This window comes from Coregonus lavaretus, assembly GCF_964263955.1.
Source record: "Coregonus lavaretus genome assembly, chromosome: 5".
NCBI classification, from domain to species: Eukaryota; Metazoa; Chordata; class Actinopteri; order Salmoniformes; family Salmonidae; genus Coregonus; species Coregonus lavaretus.
The window spans coordinates 710,249-734,978 of NC_139992.1; the positions used below are offsets into that span (position 1 = coordinate 710,249).

Below are 24,730 nucleotides of genomic sequence, written 5' to 3' on the forward strand. Positions count from 1 at the left end.
TCCTACACTAGTAAACCTCATCCAACACTAGTAGACCTCATCCTGCACTAGTAAACCTCATCCTACACTAGTAGACCTCATCCTACACTAGTAGACCTCATCCTGCACTAGTAGATCTCATCCTACACCATTAGACCTCATCATCTACTAATAGACCTCATCCTACAGTAGTAGACGTCATCCTACAATAGTAGACCTCATCCTACACTTGTAGACCTCATCCTACACTAGTTGTCCTAATCCAACACTAGTACACCTCATCCTACACAAGAAGACCTCATCGTGTACTAGTAGACCTCATCCTACACTAGTAGACCTCATCCTACACTAGTAGACCTCATCCTGTACTAGTAGACCTCATCCTACACTAGTATACCTCATTCTACACTAGTACACCTCATCCTACACTAGTAGACCTCATCCTGTACTAGTAGACCTCATCCTACACTAGTAGACCTCATCCTGCACTAGTAAACCTCATCCTACACTAGTAGACCTCATTCTGCACTAGTAAACCTCATCCTACACTAGTACACCTCATCCTACACTCGTAGACCTCATCCTGCACTAGTAGACCTCATCCTACATTAGTAGACCTCATCCTGTACTACTAGACCTCATACTACACTAGTACACCTCATCCTACACTAGTAGACCTCATCCTACACTAGTAGACCTTATCCTACACTAGTACACCTCATCCTACACTAGTACACCTCATCCTACACTAGTAGCCCATTCCTACACCAGTACACCTCATCCTAAACTAGTACACCTCATCCTACACTAGTACACCTGATCCTACACTAGTAGACCTCATACTACACTAGTAGACCTCATCCTACACTAGTAGACATCATCCTACACTAGTAGACATCATCCTACACTAGTCGACCTCATCCTACACTAGTACATCTCATCCTGCACTAGTAGACCTCATCCTACACTAGTAGACCTCATCCTACACTAGTAGACCTCATCCTGCACTAGTAAACCTCATCCTACATTAGTAAACCTCATCCTACACTAGTAGACCTCATTCTGCACTATTAAACCTCATCCTACACTAGTAGACCTCATCCTACACTAGTAGTCCTCATCCTGCACTAGTAGACCTCATCCTACACTAGCAAACCTCATTCTACACTAGCAGACCTCATCCTGCACTAGTAGACCTCATCATGTACTAGTAGACCTCATCCTACACTAGTACACCTCATCCTGCACTAGTAGACCTCATCCTGTACTAGTAGACCTCATCCTACACTAGTAGACCTCATCCTACACTAGTAGACATCATCCTGTACTAATAGCCCTCATCCTACACTAGCAGACCTCATCCTACAATAGTAGACCTCATCCTACACTAGAAGACCTCAACCTACACTAGTAGACCTCATCCTACACTAGTAGACCTCATCCTACAATAGTATACCTCATCCTACACTAGTAGACCTCATCCTGCACTAGTAGACCTCATCCTGCACTAGTACACCTCATCCTACACTAGTAGACCTCATCCTACACTAGTAACCCTCATCCTACACATGTACACCTCATCCTACACTAGTAGACCTCATCCTGTACTAGTAGACCTCATCCTACATTAGTAGACCTCATCCTACACTAGTAGACCTTATCCTACACTAGTATACCTCATCCTACACTAGTAGACCTCATCCTGCACTAGTAGACCTCATCGTGTACTAGTAGACCTCATCCTGTACTAGTAGACCTCATCCTGTACTAGTAGACCTCATCCTGTACTAGTAGCCCTCATCCTGTACTAGTAGCCCTCATCCTACACTAGTAAACCTCATCCTACACTATTAAACCTCATCCTACACTAGTAGACCTCACCCTACACTAGTAGACCTCATCCTGTACTATTAGATCTCATCCTACACTAGTAGACCTCATCCTACACTAGTACACCTCATCCTACACTAGGAGACCTAATCCTGTACTAGTAGACCTCATCCTACACTAGTAGACCTCATCCTACACTAGTACACCTCATCCTACACTAGTAGACCCCATCCTACACTAATAGACCTCATCCTATACTAGTAGACCTCATTCTACACTAGTACACCTCTTCCTGCACTAGTAGACCTCATCCTGTACTAGTATACCTCATCCTGTACTAGTAGACCTCATTCTGTACTAGTAGACCTCATCCTGTACTAGTAGCCCTCATCCTACACTAGTAAACCTCATCCTACACTATTAGACCTCACCCTACACTAGTAGACCTCACCCTACACTAGTAGACCTCATCCTACACTAGTAGACCTCATCCTGTACTATTAGACCTCATCCTACACTAGTAGACCTCATCCTACACTAGTACACCTCATTCTACACTAGTAGACCTCATCCTGTACTAGTAGACCTCATCCTACACTAGTACATTTTACATTTTTTTTTTACATTTTAGTCATTTAGCAGACGCTCTTATCCAGAGCGACTTACAGTTAGTGAATACATTTTATTATTTTTTTTTTTATACTGGTCCCCCGTCGGATTCGAACCCACAACCCTGGCGTTGCAAACGCCATGCTCTTTCAACTGAGCTACATCCCTGCCGGCCATTCCCTCCCCTACCCTGGACGACGCTGGGCCAATTGTGCGCCGCCCATGAGTCTCCCGGTCGCGGCCGGCTGCGACAGAGCCTGGATTCGAACCAGGATCTAGTGGCACAGTTAGCACTGCGATGCAGTGCCTTAGACCACTGCGCCACTCAGGAGTTAGACCTCATCCTACACTAGTACACCTCATCCTACACTAGTAGACCTCATCCTACACTAATAGACCTCATCCTATACTAGTAGACCTCATCCTACACTAGTAGACCTCATCCTACACTAGTACACATCTTCCTGCACTAGTAGACCTCATCCTGCACTAGTAGACCTCATCCTGCACTAGTAGACCTCATCCTACACTAGTAGACCTCATCCTACACTAGTAGACCTCATCCTACACTAGTAGACATCATCCTACACTAGTAGACATCATCCTACACTAGTAAACCTCATCCTACACTAGTAGACCTCATCCTGCACTAGTAGACCTCATCCTACACTAGTAGACCTCATCCTGCACTAGTAGACCTCATCCTACACTAGTAGACCTCATCCTACACTAGTACACCTCTTCCTGCACTAGTAGACCTCATCCTGTACTAGTAGACATCATCCTTCACTAGTAGACCTCATCGTACACTACTAAACCTCATCCTACAATAGTATACATCATCTTGTACTAGTAGCCCTCATCCTACACTAGTAGACCTCATCCTACACTAGTAGACCTCATCATACACTAGCAGACCTCATCATGTACTAGTAGACCTCATCCTGCATTAGTAGACCTCATCCTACACTATTTGACATAATCCTACACTAGTAGACCTCATCCTGCACTAGTAGACCTCATCCTGTACTAGTAGACCTCATCCTATGCTGGTAGACCTCATCCTGCACAAGTAGACCTCATCCTGTACTAGTAAACCTCATCCTACACTGGTAGACCTCATCCTACACTAGTAGACCTGATCCTACACTAGTAGTCCTCATCCTACACTAGTAGACCTCATCCTGCATTGGTAGACCTCATCCTACACTATTTGACATAATCCTACACTAGTAGACCTCATCCTGCACTAGTAGACCTCATCATGTACTAGTAGACCTCATCCTACACTAGTAGACCTCATCCTACACTAGTAGACCTCATCCTACACTAGTAGATCTCATCCTACACTAGTAGACCTCATCATGTACTAGTAGACCTCATCATACACTAGTAGACCTCATCCTACACTAGTAGACCTCATCCTGTACTAGTAGACCTCATCCTGTACTAGTAGACCTCTTCCTACACTAGTAGACCTCATCCTACACTAGTAGACCTCATCATACACTAGTAGATCTCATCCTACACTAGTAGACCTCATCATGTACTAGTAGACCTCATCATACACTAGTAGACCTCATCCTACACTAGTAGACCTCATCCTACACTAGTAGACATTCCTACACTAGTAGACCTCATCCTACACTAGTAGACCTCATCCTACACTAATAGATGTCATCCTGTACTAGTAGACCTCATCCTACATGATGTGGGCCTAATGTCCAGCTATACCAAGGCAATATGTTAGGAATAATAACATGCTCAGCTATAGAGAACTGCAACAACTCTAGTATGTCAAAAATGTTAGATGTTTTAGATTTGTTCTGACATAGCTTTAGGTAAATTATTTGTCCACATGAGTGTCATTTTTCGAACACACATAGCTTGTTCAAACCATGCTCTTTACCAACGGAATCTTGTACCTTTTGTAGTTCTTGCCACTACAAATCAAAAGGGATGTCAGTGAAAAATATCATCTGAATCTGAAATTGCTAGCCTGTTGATTAAAATGTTATGCTATGGATGCTTTAGGTTCACTAACATTAGAGCATTCATGGCTTGCCATTACAGCATTGTAACATTTTAAATATAGTTCGTTTTCATTCGAAATATAATTGATTGGTCACCAATACGTTATTACCACTTTATGATGCAATATGGGAAAGTTGCTTGAATAAACAATTTATTGTGCGTGTGATCAATTCTAAGGCGGGCTTTTAATTGATCAGCCAATAAGAAGTTATCAGAGGAATAGTGTTATCCAATGAGAGGCAGGGAGCCTGGGGGTTAGTAGGAATTGTTAGCTGCGTGGCTATGAAATAGTTTCAGCTTACTTCGGCCACGGATGTGGAGCGATAAGGAGCGACCCGGTGGGAAATGCAGAAGTGGTAGGGAATACCCAAACTGGATGGGCTCTCTCGACAAAATATCTTGAAATGTAGGCTAAGTTTTTACACGTATTCACATGCTGGGGTTGTTGTAATAGCTGTTTTTTTTCGTTATTGTTTTTTTTTTTTTACTATTGAGAACAAACAATGTCTCAAAGAGTGAGAAGAAACGGGTCTCCGACCTCGAGCTGTTTGTCTATACCGAGCAGCGCAACCGGTGGTGAAGTCGGCGCTACAACTGGCTGCTCGGGAGCTGCGGGAGGCAGTTCAGGAATGAGTGTGTTCAGTCGCCTCCTGCCCATGAAAGCGACGGTTCCGTTCCAGCTGAAACCGCAGATACAGCCCCCCCTGCTGACCAGGTCCGTGCAGGTTACGGCTAGTGGAGGCAGCAGCCCCACGCACACCAACACCGGGAACGGTACATTCCACAGTAGCGGATGCAGCGCCAGCGACGCACCTGAAACGCGCACGTCGACGTCATTGAGTCGCAGCCCCACTCGTGCTGTTGTCAACTCATCATCATCAACAGCTGTTGTTGTTCTGGTCTCCTCGCCAGCCAGCATCCCTCTGTCCTCTCCTTCTGTGTCTCCTTCCTCCGGCACGGTGGGACGGGTACAGGCCAGGACAGGCTCACCCTCCTCCCCATCCGCCAGAGCCAACCCCCCCGCCAACACCACCATATCTGGTCACCCTGTTGCTGCATCAGGGTCCAACACCGCCACATTCCGAACCGCTCAAACACAATCCCCTCTTCCTCCCGTAGCAGCGTCACCTCCACAATATGTAACTTTCCCAGTGATCTCACCTGCACCTCACGTCAACATTCACACCTACGGATCTAGTAGCAGCAGTCTGGGTGTCCCCCCTGTTTACACCGCAGATGGCTCCCCCTGCTACTCCCCCATCCAGCAGCTACCCTGGCCGGCAGACTACCCGATCCTGACGACCTCTCTACATCTACAGCCTTTCTCGGCTTCTCTTCCATCTTCCTCCTCTTTGTCATCTTGTGGCGGTCAGCAGGGCAGAGCGGTGCCCCTGGCTGCGCCACAGCGCTGGTCCCCCGGCCTGGAACAGGACCGACTGTCTCCCGAGAGAGTCGGCCCCAGCTCGCCTGATGCAGGTAAAGTTTACATCGCTAAAAGCATTTGCATTGTGAAAGGCACTTCAATACATTCTCCAGGTTGTTCTGTTTTTATTTTCTTCGTAGCAGGTTAGGATAACTTATGCAGCTGGTTAGGAGACTGAGGTTAAGGTTAGGAAAAGGGTTAGGGTTAGCGAAGATTCTCTCCTAACCTGCTACTGAAATAATTTTTGTATAAAAGTGGTGTGAAAAGAGTGTGCCCCCTTTACATATCTATCACTCCGGTATCCCTGAATATAGAGTTGGCACTGATCATGTACAGTGGGGAGAACAAGTATTTGATACACTGCCAATTTTGCAGGTTTTCCTACTTACAAAGCATGTAGAGGTCTGTAATTTTTATCATAATGTACACTTCAACTGTGAGAGACGGAATCTAAAACAAAAATCCAGAAAATCACATTGTATGATTTTTAAGTAATTCATTTGCATTTTATTGAATTTGTCTTACTTGACTTGACTTTCTAGTACTACCGATTTATTGATAACTGCATTGTTGGGAAAGAGCTAGAAAGGCATTTCACTGTACTTAAAACTTGAAACGTAAGTTATTAAAATAAAAAGAATGCTATTCAAAGCCTGTGTGTATGATGCATTATGAGGCTTTGAAGACCAGTCATAAGCATGAGGGACCTCATTATAATGTCCATATAATGTCCTATAATCATCAGTTACTTGCCATAAAGTGTTACGATAATGCTTACACATGCTGCAATAACGTTGTCTGTTCAATGCGAACTATCCTGTGAAGTAAAACAGGTTCAGTATAGTTCATGTTATATCTCAGCTGCTAGAACCTCTGCCTGAACCGGGTTCCATGTTCCAGTCGTTTGCATTTCTGATGCCGTTCCAATGAAAAAAATGGTTCCGGTTTTCAGTTCTGTTCCCTGAACCGGGTTCCATGTGGGTGGGAGGTCATATTAGGTTATGCTTGCTTACCTTTCTACTCCAGCTTTCTAGGAATGTAACGTTGGTGTGTGCATACTGCCAGAGAGGAATAGGCCAAGGAATAGAGGATTGCAGACACTCAGAACTTCTCTCATGTATTACAAGCAGGTGTTGGAACCCGGTTCAGGGAACAGAACTGAAAACCAGAACCATTTTTTCGTTGGACTGATCTGTACTGTTCCGAAACAGAACCGTTATTTTAAAATAATGGGAACAAGTTAATAACGTTATTTTTCGTTCCAGGCTTCTTCTTTTTTTTTAACAGTCCCACAAAAAACGCAGCAAAGCACTAAACGCATCAGCACATTGCATACATGGGCCTATAGGCTTAGGCGTCCACTGTATGATATTAAGATTTAAATATAGATAAATGATATGCAGTACCAGTCAAACGTTTGGACACACCTACTCATTCCAGGGTTAGTCTTTATTATCTACTATACTACTTAATAATAGTGAAGACATCAACTATGAAATAACACTTGAAGAAACGTTCAAAGTTCTTGAAAAGTTTGTATTGACTGACCTTCATGTCTTAAAGTAATGATGGACTGTCGTTTCTCTTTGCTTATTTGAGCTGTTCTTGCCATAATATGGACTTGGTCTTTTACCAAATAGGGCTATCTTCTGTATACCACCCCTACCCCGTCATAATACAGCTGATTGGCTCAAACGCATTAAGAAGGAAATAAATTCCACAAATTAACTTTTAAGAAGGCACACCTGTTAATTGAAATGCATTCCAGGTGACTACCTAATGAAGCTGGTTGAGAGAATGCCAAGAGTGTGCAAAGTTGTCATCAAGGCAAAGGGTGGCTATTTGAAGAATCTCGAATATAAAATATATTTTGATTTGTTTAACACTTTTTTTGGTTAATACATGATTCCATATGTGTTATTTCATAGTTTTGATGTCTTCACTATTATTCTACAATGTAGAAAATAGTAAAAATAAAGAAAATCCAAACTTTTGACTGGTATTGTACATTCTGGACATAACTGAGCTCGCTGGATGTTACACACTTCAAAATAAGAGTTTGCCAATATGTCATGCCATCATAAAAGTCCAGCATTACCGATTTCAAAATAAGAGTCCCTCTATTTGTCATGAAAATATATGTCCTGCGATTTCTTATTTCAAAATAAGAGTCCATTGATTTTTCATTCAAATAAAAGTCATGTGATTTCAAACTTCAAAATAATAATACCTTCATTTTTCATGCCAAAATAACATTCTGGCATTTTCAGATTTCCAAATAAGTCTGTTGATTTAGCCTGTTAAAATAAGTCCAGCACCATTTCCAAAATAAGAGTCCCACAATTTATCATGCATGTTTTTTTTAATGTATCTTTTATTTCATTTCAATAGTCATATAAAACCCCAGGGGGGGGGATGTCATAAAATTAATTGTCAAGGCATAGATATACATTAAACACAATGTCACGCTGTTAACCCGCCCCTTTGTTTGTGTTAGCCAAACTCATGTTAGGTTGCCTCTGATCAGAAAGGACGCATCTACGTCATATCACTGACTCTACCTTTAAAAGTTACCTGAACTAAATTCCAGAAAGTTCAGCCTCTTCCCTGGGTGAAACAGTGTGAGCTCCCACCAGATCTAAGAACCTGTATTGTACTGTATTACTTGGCAGAACTCCCCATGCTCTCGTTTAACCCTGCGGTGGCATAGGTCATCAACACACTTATCCCTCTGCAGTGCCTTCGGAAAGTATTCAGACCCTGTCACGCCCTGATTTTGAGAACCTGTTATTCTCTGGTTAGTTTGGTCAGGGTGTGAACGTTGACATTCTATGTTATCTATTTCTATGTTGGCCGGGTGTGGTTCCCAATCAGAGGCAGCTGTCGATCGTTGTCTCTGATTGGGGATCATACTTAGGCAGCCATTTTGCCTACCTATGTTTTATTTATTTTATTTTATTTCACCTTTATTTAACCAGGTAAGCCAGTTGAGAACAAGTTCTCATTTACAACTGCAACCTGGCCAAGATAAAGCAAAGCAGTGCGATAAAAACAACAACACAGAGTTACATATGGGGTAAAACAAAACATAAAGTCAAAAATACAACAGAAAATATATATACAGTGTGTGCAAATGTAGTAAGCTATGGAGGTAAGGCAATAAATAGGCCATAGTGCAAAATAATTACAATTAGTATTAACACTGGAATGATAGATGTGCAAGAGATGATGTGCAAATAGAGATACTGGGGTGCAAATGAGCAAAATAAAACACAATACCCCATAAAGACAAAGTGAAAACAGGTTTTTAGACATTTTTGCTAATTTATATGAATTTATTCAGACCCTTTGCTATGAGACTCAAAATTGAGCTCACGTGCATCCTGTTTCCATTGATCATCCTTGATGTTTCTACAACTTGATTGGAGTCCACCTGTGGTAAATTCAATTGATTGGATATGATTTGGAAAGGCACACACCTGTCTATATAAGGTCCCACAGTTGACAGTGCATGTCAGAGCAAAAACCAAGCCATGAGGTCGAAGGAATTGTCCTTAGAGCTCCGAGACAGGATTGTGTCGAGGCACAGATCTGGGGAAGGGTAGCAAAAAATGTCTGCAGCATTGAAGGTCCCCAAGAACACAGTGGCCTCCATCATTCTTAAATGGAAGAAGTTTGGAACCACCAAGACTCTTCCTAGAGCTGGCTGCCCAGCCAAACTGAACAATCGGGGGTGAAGAGCCTTGGTCAGGGAGGAGACCAAGACAGAGTTCCTATGTGGAGATGGGAGAACCTTCCAAAAGGACAACAATCTCAGCAGCACTCCACCAATCAGGCCTTTATGGTAGAGTGGCCAGACAGAAGCCACTCCTCAGTAAAAGGCACATGACAGCCCGCGTGGAGTTTGCCAAAAGGCACCTAAAGACTCTCAGACCATGAGAAACAAGATTCTCTGGTCTGATGAAACCAAGATTGAAATCTTTGGCCTGAATGCCAAGCGTCACGTCTGGAGGAAACCTGGCACCATCCCTACGGTGAAGCATGGGGGTGGCAGCATCATGCTGTGGGGATGTTTTTCAGCGGCAGGGACTGGGAGACTAGTCAGGATCGAGGGAAAGATGAACGGAGCAAAGTACAGAGAGATCCTTGATGAAAACCTGCTCCAGAACGCTCAGGACCTCAGACTGGGGCGAAGGTTCACCTTTCAACAGGACAACGACCCTAAGCACACAGCCAAGACAACATAGGAGTGACTTCGGGACAAGTCTCTGAATGTCCTTGAGTGGCCCAGCCAGAGCCCGGACTTGAACCAGATCTAACATCTCTGGAGAGACCTGAAAATAGCTGTGCAGCAACGCTCCCCATCCAACCTGACAGAGCTTGAGAGGATCTGCAGAGAAGAATGGGAGAAACTCCCCAAAAACAGGTGTGCCAAGCTTGTAGCGTCATACCCAAGAAGACTTGAGGCTGTAATCGCTGCCAAAGGCGCTTCAACAAAGTACTGAGTAAATGTAGTGGGTGATTTGGACGGAGTCAGGCGCAGGAGGGTAAATCACAGAATAAATGGTTTATTCGGCAGATACAGCGGTACGCAGCAATGCGTAAAACACTACAGTGCTGTATAACGGCGCACTGGAGAAAACAAAACACATGGGTGAATATCCAGGAGATACAATACAATAAAGATCCACTGAGCCTCACCACCTCTACATAAAAACAATCACACACAAAGACAAGGGGGGCAGAGGGAACACTTCTACAGGTACTGATGAGGGGATATGAACCAGGACAAGGGGGCAGAGGGAACACTTATACAGGTACTGATGAGGGGATATGAACCAGGACAAGGGGGCAGAGGGAACACTTCTACAGGTACTGATGAGGGGATATGAACCAGGACAAGGGGGCAGAGGGAACACTTATACAGGTACTGATGAGGGGATATGAACCAGGTGTGTGTAATAAACAAGACAAAACAAATGGAATGATGAGATGAGGAGCGGCAGTGGCTAGAAGGCCGGTGACGACGAACGCCGAAGCCCGAACAAGGAGGGGAGGCAGCTTCGGAGGAAGTCGTGACAGTAAATGGTCTGAATACTTATGTAAATGTTATATTTCCATATTTTTAAATAAATTAACAAAAAATTATAAAAACCTGGTTTTACTTTGTCATCATGAGGTATTGTGTGATTAGGAAAAAAACAAATGTAATACATTTTAGAATAAGGCTGTAACGTAAAACAAAATGTGGAATAAGTAAAGGGGTCTGAATACTTTCCAACCCCTTGACTTTTTCCACATTTTGTTACGTTACAGCCTTATTCTAAAATGTATTAATATATATATATATATATATATATATTTTTTTTTATATACTTTCCGAAGGCACTGTATATATATAATTGATTTTACATCATATCATTTCCTTTTCATCAACAAGTAATATTATATATAGAGAAAAGCCTGCAGAGCACACAACGTGTGATGTGGGGACTGGCACCTAGACCAAAATCAAAGAAAGAAAATATATAAATATGTTATTTTGACCACATGTCAACACAGGACAAAATACCACAACGTAACACACTGACGTTTCTGGAAATGATTCATGAGATACACAGAATGAAACAGAATGGGAATGGAGATGTTTTAGCAATGCATTCAGCTACAAGTGTTTTGTGCCAGACAAGACTAACCTAGAAATCATATCAGGAAAGGGTAACAAAATATGTAGTCAATATGTAATGATAATTAGTTAATGTTTTAATAATAATAAAATGCCATTTAGCAGACGCTTTTATCCAAAGCGACTTACAGTCATGTGTGCATACATTTTTGCATATGGGTGGTCCCGGGGATCGAACCCACTACCCTGACATTACAAGCGCCGTGCTCTACCAGCTGAGCTACAGAGGACCACAATCACTTTATTCACCTGTTTTTAGTCTTATCTTGTGAGGGAGACTGTTCTGGTGGTTTCCATTTCATAAAGACCTGTCAAACAGACGGCCTCTTATGTAATTGTGCCATTTGAAGCATTTGGGTTGGGCCGGATCGTACACAGCAGTGTGGAGACGGTTGTAGACACAACATGGACTATAGCTGCGGCCACCTCTAACAGTTCAGCTGGAGTCAGTGGCGTGTGGCGTCCATCCAGTTCAGCTGGAGTCAGTGGCGTGTGGCGTCCATCCAGTTCAGCTGGAGTCAGTGGCGTGTGGTGTCCATCCAGTTCAGCTGGAGTCAGTGGCGTGTGGCGTCCATCCAGTTCAGCTGGAGTCAGTGGCGTGTGGCGTCCATCCAGTTCAGCTGGAGTCAGTGGCGTGTGGCGTCCATCCAGTTCAGCTGGAGTCAGTGGCGTGTGGCGTCCATCCAGTTCAGCTGGAGTCAGTGGCGTGTGGCATCCATCCAGTTCAGCTGGAGTCAGTGGCGTGTGGCGTCCATCCAGTTCAGCTGGAGTCAGTGGCGTGTGGCGTCCATCCAGTTCAGCTGGAGTCAGTGGCGTGTGGCGTCCATCCAGTTCAGCTGGAGTCAGTGGCGTGTGGCGTCCATCCAGTTCAGCTGGAGTCAGTGGCGTGTGGCGTCCATCCAGTTCAGCTGGAGTCAGTGGCGTGTGGCATCCATCCAGTTCAGCTGGAGTCAGTGGCGTGTGGCGTCCATCCAGTTCAGCTGGAGTCAGTGGCGTGTGGCGTCCATCCAGTTCAGCTGGAGTCAGTGGCGTGTGGCGTCCATCCAGTTCAGCTGGAGTCAGTGGCGTGTGGCGTCCATCCAGTTCAGCTGGAGTCAGTGGCGTGTGGCGTCCATCCAGTTCAGCTGGAGTCAGTGGCGTGTGGCGTCCATCCAGCTCAGCTGGAGTCAGTGGCGTGTGGCGTCCATCCAGTTCAGCTGGAGTCAGTGGCGTGTGGCGTCCATCCAGTTCAGCTGGAGTCAGTGGCGTGTGGCATCCATCCAGTTCAGCTGGAGTCAGTGGCGTGTGGCGTCCATCCAGTTCAGCTGGAGTCAGTGGCGTGTGGCGTCCATCCAGTTCAGCTGGAGTCAGTGGCGTGTGGCGTCCATCCAGTTCAGCTGGAGTCAGTGGCGTGTGGCGTCCATCCAGTTCAGCTGGAGTCAGTGGCGTGTGGCGTCCATCCAGTTCAGCTGGAGTCAGTGGCGTGTGGCGTCCATCCAGCTCAGCTGGAGTCAGTGGCGTGTGGCGTCCATCCAGTTCAGCTGGAGTCAGTGGCGTGTGGCGTCCATCCAGTTCAGCTGGAGTCAGTGGCGTGTGGCGTCCATCCAGCTCAGCTGGAGTCAGTGGCGTGTGGCGTCCATCCAGTTCAGCTGGAGTCAGTGGCGTGTGGCGTCCATCCAGTTCAGCTGGAGTCAGTGGCGTGTGGCGTCCATCCAGTTCAGCTGGAGTCAGTGGCGTGTGGCGTCCATCCAGTTCAGCTGGAGTCAGTGGCGTGTGGCGTCCATCCAGCTCAGTCATGCAAAGGAATAAAGAAGGAGTCTGAGTCAAGGCATGTAAGACCTTCAGTGAGAACATCAACTTGTTTTGCAATATTGTCCAGACTAAACAAAAGTTGTGGTTGGTAACAGTAGTTAGACAAATGCTAAATTATCAACATGGTAACTACAGTTAAAGTTATCTCGTATCGTAATATTGGAAAAACACGTGTGTTTTATCAGATTAAGTTTTGACATTCAACATTCATGAATTGGAGACATTCATTAGAACAAATAACATATTTAACATAGCAAAAAAGCCAACTGGCTACATATACAGACTGGAATACAGATAACTAGACTAGCTGAGTCTATCTACAGACTGGGGGACGATGGACTACACACCAAGTAGTGCCGAGCGAGAGTTGGGTTCAATAGGGTCCGGCTCCAGCAGATATGTGTACTAGCTAGCTAGGCTAAAAACGAAAGGTGTACTGTCACAATGGCTAGTGAGCTAACCACTAGCTAGCATGCTAGCAGCGTTAGCTGACAAATTCTTGAGTAAACAATTCTGGGCAGCAATTTTGTTGAGCAGTAGCAACGCTTTTTAAAAAAAGCCGCGGTAGCAAGGATTACCTACACATACTGAGCAGCTCATGTTATAGACAGAAGCATGCTACATGGCAGACCAATCCAAACTCATCTCTCGGCATGTCCAGACTAGCCATTATCGCAGCTAGCGGGAAGGTTCCTGTCTTTTTCCGTGGCTAAACCAACTAGGCTCGTAATTTAACAATTGTATTCGTAATTTACAGATGGCATAGAAGTTTGTTATTAAGGCACATGAAAGTTCACATGTTTCAGAAGGCATTTGGCATTTATGCAAAAAAACGCATTTTGATAAAAAATATAACAAAATGTTCAAATGCCTCTCCTGTGAAGTAGTGACATACGCATTGCTTCCTGAAACGGGTCACATTTAAGCCTGTTTGAAAAAAAAAAACATGTATTATTTAATGTACAGGCAAAATGCAAATCAATACGGAATCCATCCAGATCTGGTTTCACTTCCACATCCAGTTGAGCAGTGGCTCTCCCTGACGGAGACGTCCTTGCATCCCACTCAACATCCACTCGAAGGCTCCAAGACAGACTATATAGCATCGCATACCTGGACGGCCCCGCCCTCAAAGAATAATAATAATAATAATATGCCATTTAGCAGACGCTTTTATCCAAAGCGACTTACAGTCATGCGTGCATACATTTTTGTGTATGGGTGGTCCCGGGGATCGAACCCACTACCTTGGCGTTACAAGCGCCGTGCTCTACCAGCTGAGCTACAGAATGTCCTCCGCATCCACTCGAGGGCTCCCCCTGGTGGGTCTGTTCAGGTGCGATATACAGTCAGTCCCCGTCCACCTCAGAGTTATAGCTGCCTCAGCCTGACTGGCCAGAGGAAAGAGACTCATTTCTGACTGGCAAGATGTTCAAGATGTTCAAGTGAGCCATCTTACACCTAATCATATCCTGTTTTAGTACATTTACATCATTTAGCAGACGCTCTTATCCAGAGCGACTTACAGTTAGTGAGTGCATACATTATGTTTTTATTTTTCATACTGGCCCCCCGTGGGAATCGAACCCACAACCCTGGCGTTGCAAACACCATGCTCTACCAACTGAGCTACATCCCTGCCGGCCATTCCCTCCCCTACCCTGGACGAAATGTGCGCTGACCCATGGGTCTCCCGGTCACGGCCGGCTACGACAGAGCCTGGATTCCAACCAGGATCTCTAGTAGCACAGCTAGCACTGTGATGCAGTGCCTTAGACCACTGTGCCACTCGGGAGGTGTACATACAATACTCAAACACTAAAACTTTTTGTGACCGTTTCAATTGTGTACAGTCTGCATGCCATGGCTTGTTTTATCATGAACTAATCCTTCTGAGGCCATCTAGGTCACCAAGGCAGTGTGAATAAGACCTATCTGGCTGGTTCAGAGGTGTCCGAGTAGGGGAATGTACTGTACTGGGTTTATATTTCAGGATTAGTTGGGGATTATTTTAATAATCTCCAGCCTTTGGAGATTGTGGTAATTGGGTCTAGAAAGTAAAGCAGTCAGGAGTGACTGATCATGAGGGTGATTCAGCACACTCTCTGGTCTGGGGTTATCCAGGGTTACTGGGAGAGAGAGAGAGCTGGAGAGAACGGCAGGAGAGAGAGAGATGGCGTGAAGAGAGGGAGAGGGAGATGAGAGAACTGCAGGAAAGAGAGAGAGTGAGGGAGAGATGGAGAGAGAACAGTAGGAGAGAGAGGGATAGAGAGAGAGATGGCGAGAAGAGAAGGAGAGAGCGAGGGAGATGAGAGAACTGCAGGAGAGAGGGAGAGAACAGCAGGAAAGAGAGAGAGAGTGAGGGAGAGATGGCGAGAAGAGAAGGAGAGAGAGAGAGAGAGGGAGATGAGAGAACTGCAGGAGAGAGAGAGAGAGAGAGAGAGAGAGAGAGAGAGAGAGAGAGAGAGAGAGAGAGAGAGAGAGAGAGATGGAGAGAACAGCAGGAGGGGGGGAGAGAGAGAGAGCAGCAGGGGAGAGAGAGAGCAGCAGGGGAGAGAGAGAGCAGCAGGGGAGAGAGAGAGCAGCAGGGGAGACAGAGAGCAGCAGGGGAGAGAGAGAGCAGCAGGGGAGACAGAGAGAGCAGCAGGGGAGAGAGAGCAGCAGGGGAGACAGAGAGAGCAGCAGGGGAGAGAGAGAGCAGCAGGGGAGAGAGAGCAGCAGGGGAGAGAGAGAGCAGCAGGGGAGAGAGAGCAGCAGGGGAGAGAGAGAGCAGCAGGGGAGAGAGAGAGCAGCAGGGGAGACAGAGAGCAGCATCCTGTAGCACTAACTCCAAAAAGTTTTGGGACACTATAAAGTCCATGGAGAATAAGAGCACCTCCTCCCAGCTACCCACTGCACTGAGGCTAGGAAACACTATCACCACTGATAAATCTACGATAATCGAGAATTTCAATAAGCATTTTGCTATGGCTGGCCATGCTTTCCACCTGGCTACCACTACCCCGGCCACCAGCTCTGCACCCTCCGCTGCAACTTGCCCATGCCCCCCGCCCCTGGTTCTCCTTCACCCAAATTCAGATAGCTGATGTCCTGAAAGAGCTGCAAAATCTGGACCCCTACAAATCATCTGGGCTAGACAATCTGGACCCTTTCTTTCTAAAATTAGCCGCCGAAATTGTCGCAACCCTATTTACTAGCCTGTTCAACCTCTCTTTCGTATCGTCTGAGATCCCCAGAGATTGGAAAGCTGCCGCGGTCATCCCCTCTTCAAAGGGGGTGAAATTCTAGACCCAAACTTTTACAGACCTATATCCATCCTGCCCTGCCTTTCGAAAGTATTTGAAAGCCAAGTTAACAAACAGATCACCGACCATTTCGAATACCACCGTACCTTCTCCGCTATGCAATCTGGTGTCCGAGCTGGTCATGGGTGCACCTCAGCCACGCTCAAGGTCCTAAACGATATTATAACTGCGATCGATAATAGACAGTACTGTGCAGCCATCTTTATCGACCTGGCCAAGGCTTTCGACTCTGTCAACCACCGCATTCTTATTGGCAGACTAAATAGCCTTGGTTTCTCAAATGACTGCCTCGCCTGGTTCACCTACTTCTCAGATAGAGTTCAATGTGTCAAATCGGAGGGCCTGTTGTCTGGACCTCTGGCAGTCTCTATGGGGGTGCCACAGGGTTCAATTCTCGGGCCGACTCTTTTCTCCGTGTATATCAATGATGTCGCTCTTGCTGATGGTGACTCTCAGATCCACCTCTACGCAGACGACACCATTTTGTATACATCTGGCCCTTCATTGGACACTGTGTTAACAAACCAAACGAGCTTCAATGCCATACTACACTCCTTCAGTAGCCTCCAACTGCTCTTAAACACTAGTAAAACGAAATGCATGCTCTTCAATCGAACGCTGCTTGCACCCGCCCGACTAGAATCACTACACTCGGCGGGTCTGACTTAGAATATGTGGACAACTACAAATACCTAGGTGTCTGGTTAGACCGTAAACTCTCCTTCCAGACTCACATTAAGCCTCTCCAATCCAAAGTTACATCTAGAATCACCAAAGCCCCATATACTACCCACCACTGTGACCTGTACGCTCTCGTTGGCTGGCCCTCACTACATATTCGTTGCCAAACCCACTGGCTCCAGGTCATCTATAAATCACTTCTAGGCAAATCCCGCCTTATCTTAGCTCATTGGTCACCATAGCAACACCCACCCGTAGTATGCGCTCCAGCAGGTATATCTCACTGGTCATCCCCAAAGCCAACACCTCCTTTGGCCGCCATTCCTTCCAGTTCTCTGCTGCTAATGACTGGAACGAACTGCAAAAATCTCTGAAGCTGGAGACTCTTATCTCCCTCACTAACTTTAAGCATCAGTTGTCAGAGCAGCTTACCGATCACTGCACCTGTACACAGCCCATCTGTAATTAGCCCACCCAACTACCTCATTCCAATATTGTTATTTACATTTTAGTCATTAAGACACTCTTATCCAGAGCGACTTACATTTAGTGAGTGCATACATTTTTCATACTGGCCCCCCCGTGGGAATCGAACCCACAACCCTGGCGTTGCAAGCGCCATGCTCTACCAACTGAGCTACAGGAGGCCTATTTATGTTGTTATTTATTTACACCCAACTACCTCATCCCCATATTGTTATTTATTTTGCTCATTTGCACCCCAGTATCTCTATTTGCACATCATCTTCTGCACATCTATCACTCCAGTGTTAATACTATTTTGTAATTATTTTTGCACTATGGCCTATTTATTGCCTTACCTCCATAACTTACTACATTTGCACACACTGTATATAGATTTTCTGTTGTATTTTTGACTTTATGTTTTGTTTTACCCCATATGTAACTCTGTGTTGTTGTTTTTATCGCACTGCTTTGCTTTATCTTGGCCAGGTCGCAGTTGTAAATGAGAACTTGTTTTCAACTGGCTTACCTGGTTAAATAAAGGTGAAATAAAAAAATAAAATAAAAAAAGAGAGAGAGCAGCAGGGGAGAGAGATGGAGATGGAGAGAACAGCAGGAGAGAGGGAGATGGAGAGAACAGCAGGAGAGAGGGAAATGGAGAGAACAGCAGGGGAGAGAGAGATGGAGAGAACAGCATGAGAGAGAGATGGAGAGAACAGCAGGAGAGAGGGAGGGAGATGGAGAGAACATCATGGGAGAGAGAGGGAGATGGAGGGAACAGCATGAGAGAGGGAAATTGAGAGAACAGCAGCGGAGAGAGAGATGGAGAGAACAGCAGGAGAGAGAGAGATGGAGAGAACAGCAGGAGAGAGGGAAATGGAGAGAACAGCAGGAGAGAGAGAGATGGAGAGAACAGCAGGAGAGAGAGATGGAGGGAACAGCAGGAGAGAGAGAGATGGAGAGAACAGCAGGAGAGAGAGAAATGGAGAGAACAGCAGGAGAGAGGGAAATGGAGAGAACAGCAGGAGAGAGAGAGATGGAGAGAACAGCAGGAGAGAGAGAGATGGAGAGAACAGCAGGAGAGAGGGAAATGGAGAGAACAGCAGGAGAGAGAGAGATGGAGAGAACAGCAGGAGAGAGAGATGGAGGGAACAGCAGGAGAGAGAGAGATGGAGAGAACAGCAGGAGAGAGAGAGATGGAGAGAACAGCAGGAGAGAGAGAGATGGAGAGAACAGCAGGAGAGAGAGATGGTGAGAACAGCAGGAGAGAGGGAGATGGAGTGAACAGCAGGAGAGAGGGAGGTGGAGAGAACAGCAGGAGAGAGAGAGGGGGAGATGGAGAGAACAGCAGGAGAGAGAGGGGGAGATGGAGAGAACAGCAGGAAAGAGAGGGAGATAGAAAGAACAGCAGGAGAGAGAGAGATAGAACAGCATGAGAGAGGGAGATGGAGAGAGAGAGAGGGAGATGGAGAGAACAGCAGGAGAGAGAGATAGAACAGAATGAGAGAGGGAGATGGAGAGAACAGCAGGAGAGAGAGATGGAGAGAACAGCAGGAGAGAGGGAGATGGAGAGAACAGCAGGAGTGAGAGATGGAGAGAACAGCAGGAGAGTGAGGGAGATGGAGAGAACAGCAGGAGAGAGGGAGATGGAGAGAACAGCAGGAGAGAGAGGGGGAGATGGAGAGAACAGCAGGAGAGAGAGATGGAGAGAACAGCAGGAGAGAGAGAGATGGGGAGAACAGCAGGAGAGAGAGATGGAGGGAACAGCAGGAGAGAGGGAGATGGAGAGAACAGCAGGAGTGAGAGATGGAGAGAACAGCAGGAGAGTGAGGGAGATGGAGAGAACAGCAGGAGTGAGAGATGGAGAGAACAGCAGGAGAGTGAGGGAGATGGAGAGAACAGCAGGAGAGAGAGGGGGAGATGGAGAGAACAGCAGGAGAGAGAGATGGTGAGAACAGCAGGAGAGAGAGAGATGGAGAGAACAGCAGGAGAGAGAGATGGAGGGAACAGCAGGAGAGAGAGAGATGGAGAGAACAGCAGGAGAGAGAGAGATGGAGAGAACAGCAGGAGAGAGAGCGATGGAGAGAACAGCAGGAGAGAGAGATGGTGAGAACAGCAGGAGAGAGGGAGATGGAGTGAACAGCAGGAGAGAGGGAGGTGGAGAGAACAGCAGGAGAGAGAGAGAGGGAGATGGAGAGAACAGCAGGAGAGAGAGAGAGGGAGATAGAAAGAACAGCAGGAGAGAGAGAGATAGAACAGCATGAGAGAGGGAGATGGAGAGAACAGCAGGAGAGAGAGAGAGGGAGAAGGAGAGAACAGCAGGAGAGAGAGAGAGGGAGATAGAAAGAACAGCAGGAGAGAGAGAGATAGAACAGCATGAGAGAGGGAGATGGAGAGAACAGCAGGAGAGAGAGAGAGGGAGAAGGAGAGAACAGCAGGAGAGAGAGAGAGGGAGATGGAGAGAACAGCAGGAGAGAGAGAGAGGGAGATAGAAAGAACAGCAGGAGAGAGAGAGATAGAACAGCATGAGAGAGGGAGATGGAGAGAACAGCAGGAGAGAGAGAGAGGGAGAAGGAGAGAACAGCAGGAGAGAGAGAGAGGGAGATAGAAAGAACAGCAGGAGAGAGAGAGATAGAACAGCATGAGAGAGGGAGATGGAGAGAACAGCAGGAGAGAGAGAGAGGGAGAAGGAGAGAACAGCAGGAGAGAGAGAGAGGGAGATGGAGAGAACAGCAGGAGAGAGAGAGAGGGAGATGGAGAGAACAGCAGGAAAGAGAGGGAGATAGAAAGAACAGCAGGAGAAAGAGAGATAGAACAGCATGAGAGAGGGAGATGGAGAGAGAGAGAGGGAGATGGAGAGAACAGCAGGAGAGAGAGATAGAACAGAATGAGAGAGGGAGATGGAGAGAACAGCAGGAGAGAGAGATGGAGAGAACAGCAGGAGAGAGGGAGATGGAGAGAACAGCAGGAGTGAGAGATGGAGAGAACAGCAGGAGAGTGAGGGAGATGGAGAGAACAGCAGGAGAGAGGGAGATGGAGAGAACAGCAGGAGAGAGAGATGGAGAGAACAGCAGGAGAGAGAGATGGAGAGAACAGCAGGAGAGAGAGAGATGGGGAGAACAGCAGGAGAGAGAGATGGAGGGAACCGCAGGAGAGAGGGAGATGGAGAGAACAGCAGGAGTGAGAGATGGAGAGAACAGCAGGAGAGTGAGGGAGATGGAGAGAACAGCAGGAGAGAGAGGGGGAGATGGAGAGAACAGCAGGAGAGAGAGATGGTGAGAACAGCAGGAGAGAGAGAGATGGAGAGAACAGCAGGAGAGAGAGAGATGGAGTGAACAGCAGGAGAGAGGGAGGTGGAGAGAACAGCAGGAGAGAGAGAGAGGGAGATGGAGAGAACAGCAGGAGAGAGAGAGAGGGAGATGGAGAGAACAGCAGGAGAGAGAGAGAGGGAGATAGAAAGAACAGCAGGAGAGAGAGAGATAGAACAGCATGAGAGAGGGAGATGGAGAGAACAGCAGGAGAGAGAGAGAGGGAGAAGGAGAGAACAGCAGGAGAGAGAGAGAGGGAGATGGAGAGAACAGCAGGAGAGAGAGGGAGATGGAGAGAACAGCAGGAGAGAGAGGGGGAGATAGATAGAACAGCAGGAGAGAGAGAGATGGAGAGAACAGCAGGAGAGAGAGAGGGAGATGGAGAGAACAGCAGGAGAGAGAGAGGGAGATGGAGAGAACAGCAGGAGAGAGAGAGGGAGATGGAGAGAACAGCAGGGGAGAGAGAGGGAGATGGAGAGAACAGCAGGGGAGAGAGGGGGGGAGATGGAGAGAACAGCAGGAGAGAGAGGGGGAGATGGAGAGAACAGCAGGAGAGAGAGGGGGAGATGGAGAGAAGAGCAGGAGAGAGAGGGGGAGATGGAGAGAGAGGGGGAGATGGAGAGAAGAGCAGGAGAGAGAGGGGGAGATGGAGAGAAGAGCAGGAGAGAGAGGGGGAGATGGAGAGAGAGGGGGAGATGGAGAGAACAGCAGGAGAGGGAGATGGAGAGAACAGCAGGAGAGGGAGATGGAGATGGAGAGAACAGCAGGAGAGAGAGAGGGAGATGGAGAGAACATCAGGAGAGGGAGATGGAGAGAACAGCAGGAGAGAGAGAGGGAGATGGAGAGAACAGCAGGGGAGAGAGGGGGAGATGGAGAGAACAGCAGGGGAGAGAGGGGGAGATGGAGAGAACAGCAGGGGAGAGAGAGTGAGATATAGAGAACAGAAGGGGAGAGAGAGGGAGATGGAGAGAACAGCAGGAGAGAGAGAGAGCGAGAGAGAGATGTATATATGTGATCCACCATCTTGTTTGGGTCCTATGTAGCGAAATGTGAAATTGTTTTTTACATTAGATAAAAGTAGAGACTCAGAGCTAGAAAATGGGATATCATACACTGCAGTTGAGGAACAATGGGAAAGTAATTCTGCTTTGAAAGTTGATAAACTTGTAACCCCGCTTTTGAGAAAATGGCCCGTGAATGTTTTGATACCTACTGGAGAGCTTTTCTTTGTCTACACCCATTCAGCATCGTTCACACCCTCTTAAGCCTTAGCCCCACCCATCTCTTTAAGGACTCACGTGTGAGGCCATGTGCTAAACAGAGTGAGTAAAGTAGTGTAGTAAACAACCAAAGATTAAGACTAAAAGTTGTGAAAGTAGTAGCAAACAGTAGTAGTAAACATACACTATGTAGTCCTTGGTTTATATCCTAATCTGACTTTGGTGCGCAACATGTTGTTCCTCACACTACCGTCTCTGGTAAACACTCACTATATCAAATAAAATTAACGTTTTATTTGTCACATGCACAGGATACACAAGGTATAAACGGTACAGTGAAATGTTTACTTGCATAGTGGAGTCTTTTGTGTAGACCCATAATCCCAACCCATACTACCATGCACCATGCATGAATCTGCAGGTAGCTGAAGCTAGTGTAGTGTCGAGTCAATGTGGCTAATCATGCTGTAACAAAGGAGTCCGCTTATACTGAGCTTTGATCATAAGTTTTATTCATATCACAAGATTTCAGCATAAGTTTACAGATGTCATGATCACCCGGAGAGCAGTGTCCTCCAAATTACAATGTCTGCTCTAATGTTCTTTGTTTAAACCCAGTACTTATAATATTCCCCAAAATATGGGTGGCTCCTTCTACTGTCCAATCCCCTGTCTACAACACACACTCCCTCTGTTCTATGGGGCGTCACCCTAAAACAACTCCCTCTGAAACTGAATAAACATCCTCTCAGGTTCCACTTGAAAACATTAGCAAAGTCATAATTCTTAATACACTACACTAACCAACTAGGTTCAATGCTAGCTAGCTAACATTAGGCTATAATGCAAATAGATTTCTGAGATACAAATAATACTGACGACACAGCTCATACACGTAACGTTAGCTAGTGAGCCAGCCAGCCAGCTAACGTTAGCTAGTGAGCCAGCCAGCCAGCTAACGTTAGCTAGTGAGCCAGCCAGCCAGCCAGCTAACGTTAGCTAGCTAGCTAACAGTACGCTTTAACTTGCAATGAAAACGACTTTCTGACAAAATTAGAAAAGTATTATATCTGAAAGTGTAGCTAGACTCTTACCCGTATACATCGATGAACGCTTCTCCTTCTCTGGGTGTCATGGTTGTCCTTAGTTTGAAGAGGTATAAAACACCTCCGGATTACAACAGCCTTCTGTGTTCTCTTTTCGACTCCCACCACATTTTCAATGGTCATTCCACTGATTTCAAAACTCGGTCAATTTCTACCGTGACAACAACACTGTTGATCGCTGTATCTTCCCCATCACAGTCATTAGAAGATTCTACAATGTCTGGTTTAATGAATTTTTTTTAACCTAAATCTGGGATTTCCTCATCGCCTAATTCATTTTCAGAGTCAGAGAGAGTCAGCATGGCACGATCGTCCTCCATAAAGTAGTCTATCACAACTTTTTCCCACTGATCTTTGTCGATGGCGCCTCTTAAATTCAGGGCAGCCATGTTGAGAGCAGTAGCAACCCTTTTGCAGTTCTTCATGATATTTTAAGAAAAAGCTGCGTTAGAAAGGATTATCTACACCTACTGAGCAGCTCATGTTATAGACAGAAGCATGCTACATGGCAGACCAATCAGAACTCATCTCTCGGCATGTCCAGCCCATGCATTATCTCAGCCAATCATGGCTAGCGGGAAGATTCCTGTCTTTTTCCGTGGCTAAACCAAACCGTAATTTAACTATTTTTTATTTACAGATGGCATGCAAGTTTGTTATTAAAGCACATGAAAGTTCACGTTCCAGAAGGCATTTTGATAAATGAAAATACATTTTACGTTCAAATGCCTCTCCTGCATTTGACCTGCGACATATGCCTAGCTTCCTGAAACGGGTCACATACACTACCAGTCAAAAGTTTGGACACACCTACTCATTCAAGGGTTTTTCTTTATTTTGACTATTTTCAACATTGTAGAATAATAGTGAAGACATCAAAACTATGAAATAACACATATGGAATCATGTAGTAACCAAAAAAGTGTTAAACAAATCAAAATATATTTTATATTTGAGATTCTTCAAAGGAGCCACCATTTGCCTTGATGACACCTTTGCACACTCTTGGCATTCTCTCAACCAGCTTCATGAGGAATGCTTTTTCAACAGTCTTGAAGGAGTTCCCACATATGCTGAGCACTTGTTGTCTGCTTTTCCTTCACTCTGCGGTCCAACTCATCCCAAACCATCTCAATTGGGTTGAGGTCGGGTGATTGTCGAGGCCAGGTCATCTGATGCAGCACTCCATCACTCTCCTTGGTCAAATAGCCCTTACACAGCCTGGAGGTGTGTTTTGGGTCGAAAAACAAATGACAGTCCCACTAAGCGCAAACCAGATGGGATGGCGTATCG

General features: G+C 46.1%; 1 protein-coding gene across 1 annotated transcript in view; it reads left to right on the forward strand.

Moving 5' to 3' along the window:
• The first annotated feature begins 4,779 nt into the window (after nucleotides 1-4,779).
• The window catches only part of fam117bb (family with sequence similarity 117 member Bb), a 123,828-nt gene continuing 103,877 nt past the window's right edge, over nucleotides 4,780-24,730 (forward strand). The window contains exon 1 of the mRNA XM_084161406.1: nucleotides 4,780-5,928. Within this exon, the coding sequence (XP_084017532.1) occupies nucleotides 4,956-5,928 (973 nt within the window). The 5' untranslated portion in view covers nucleotides 4,780-4,955. The remainder of the gene's footprint in view (nucleotides 5,929-24,730) is intronic.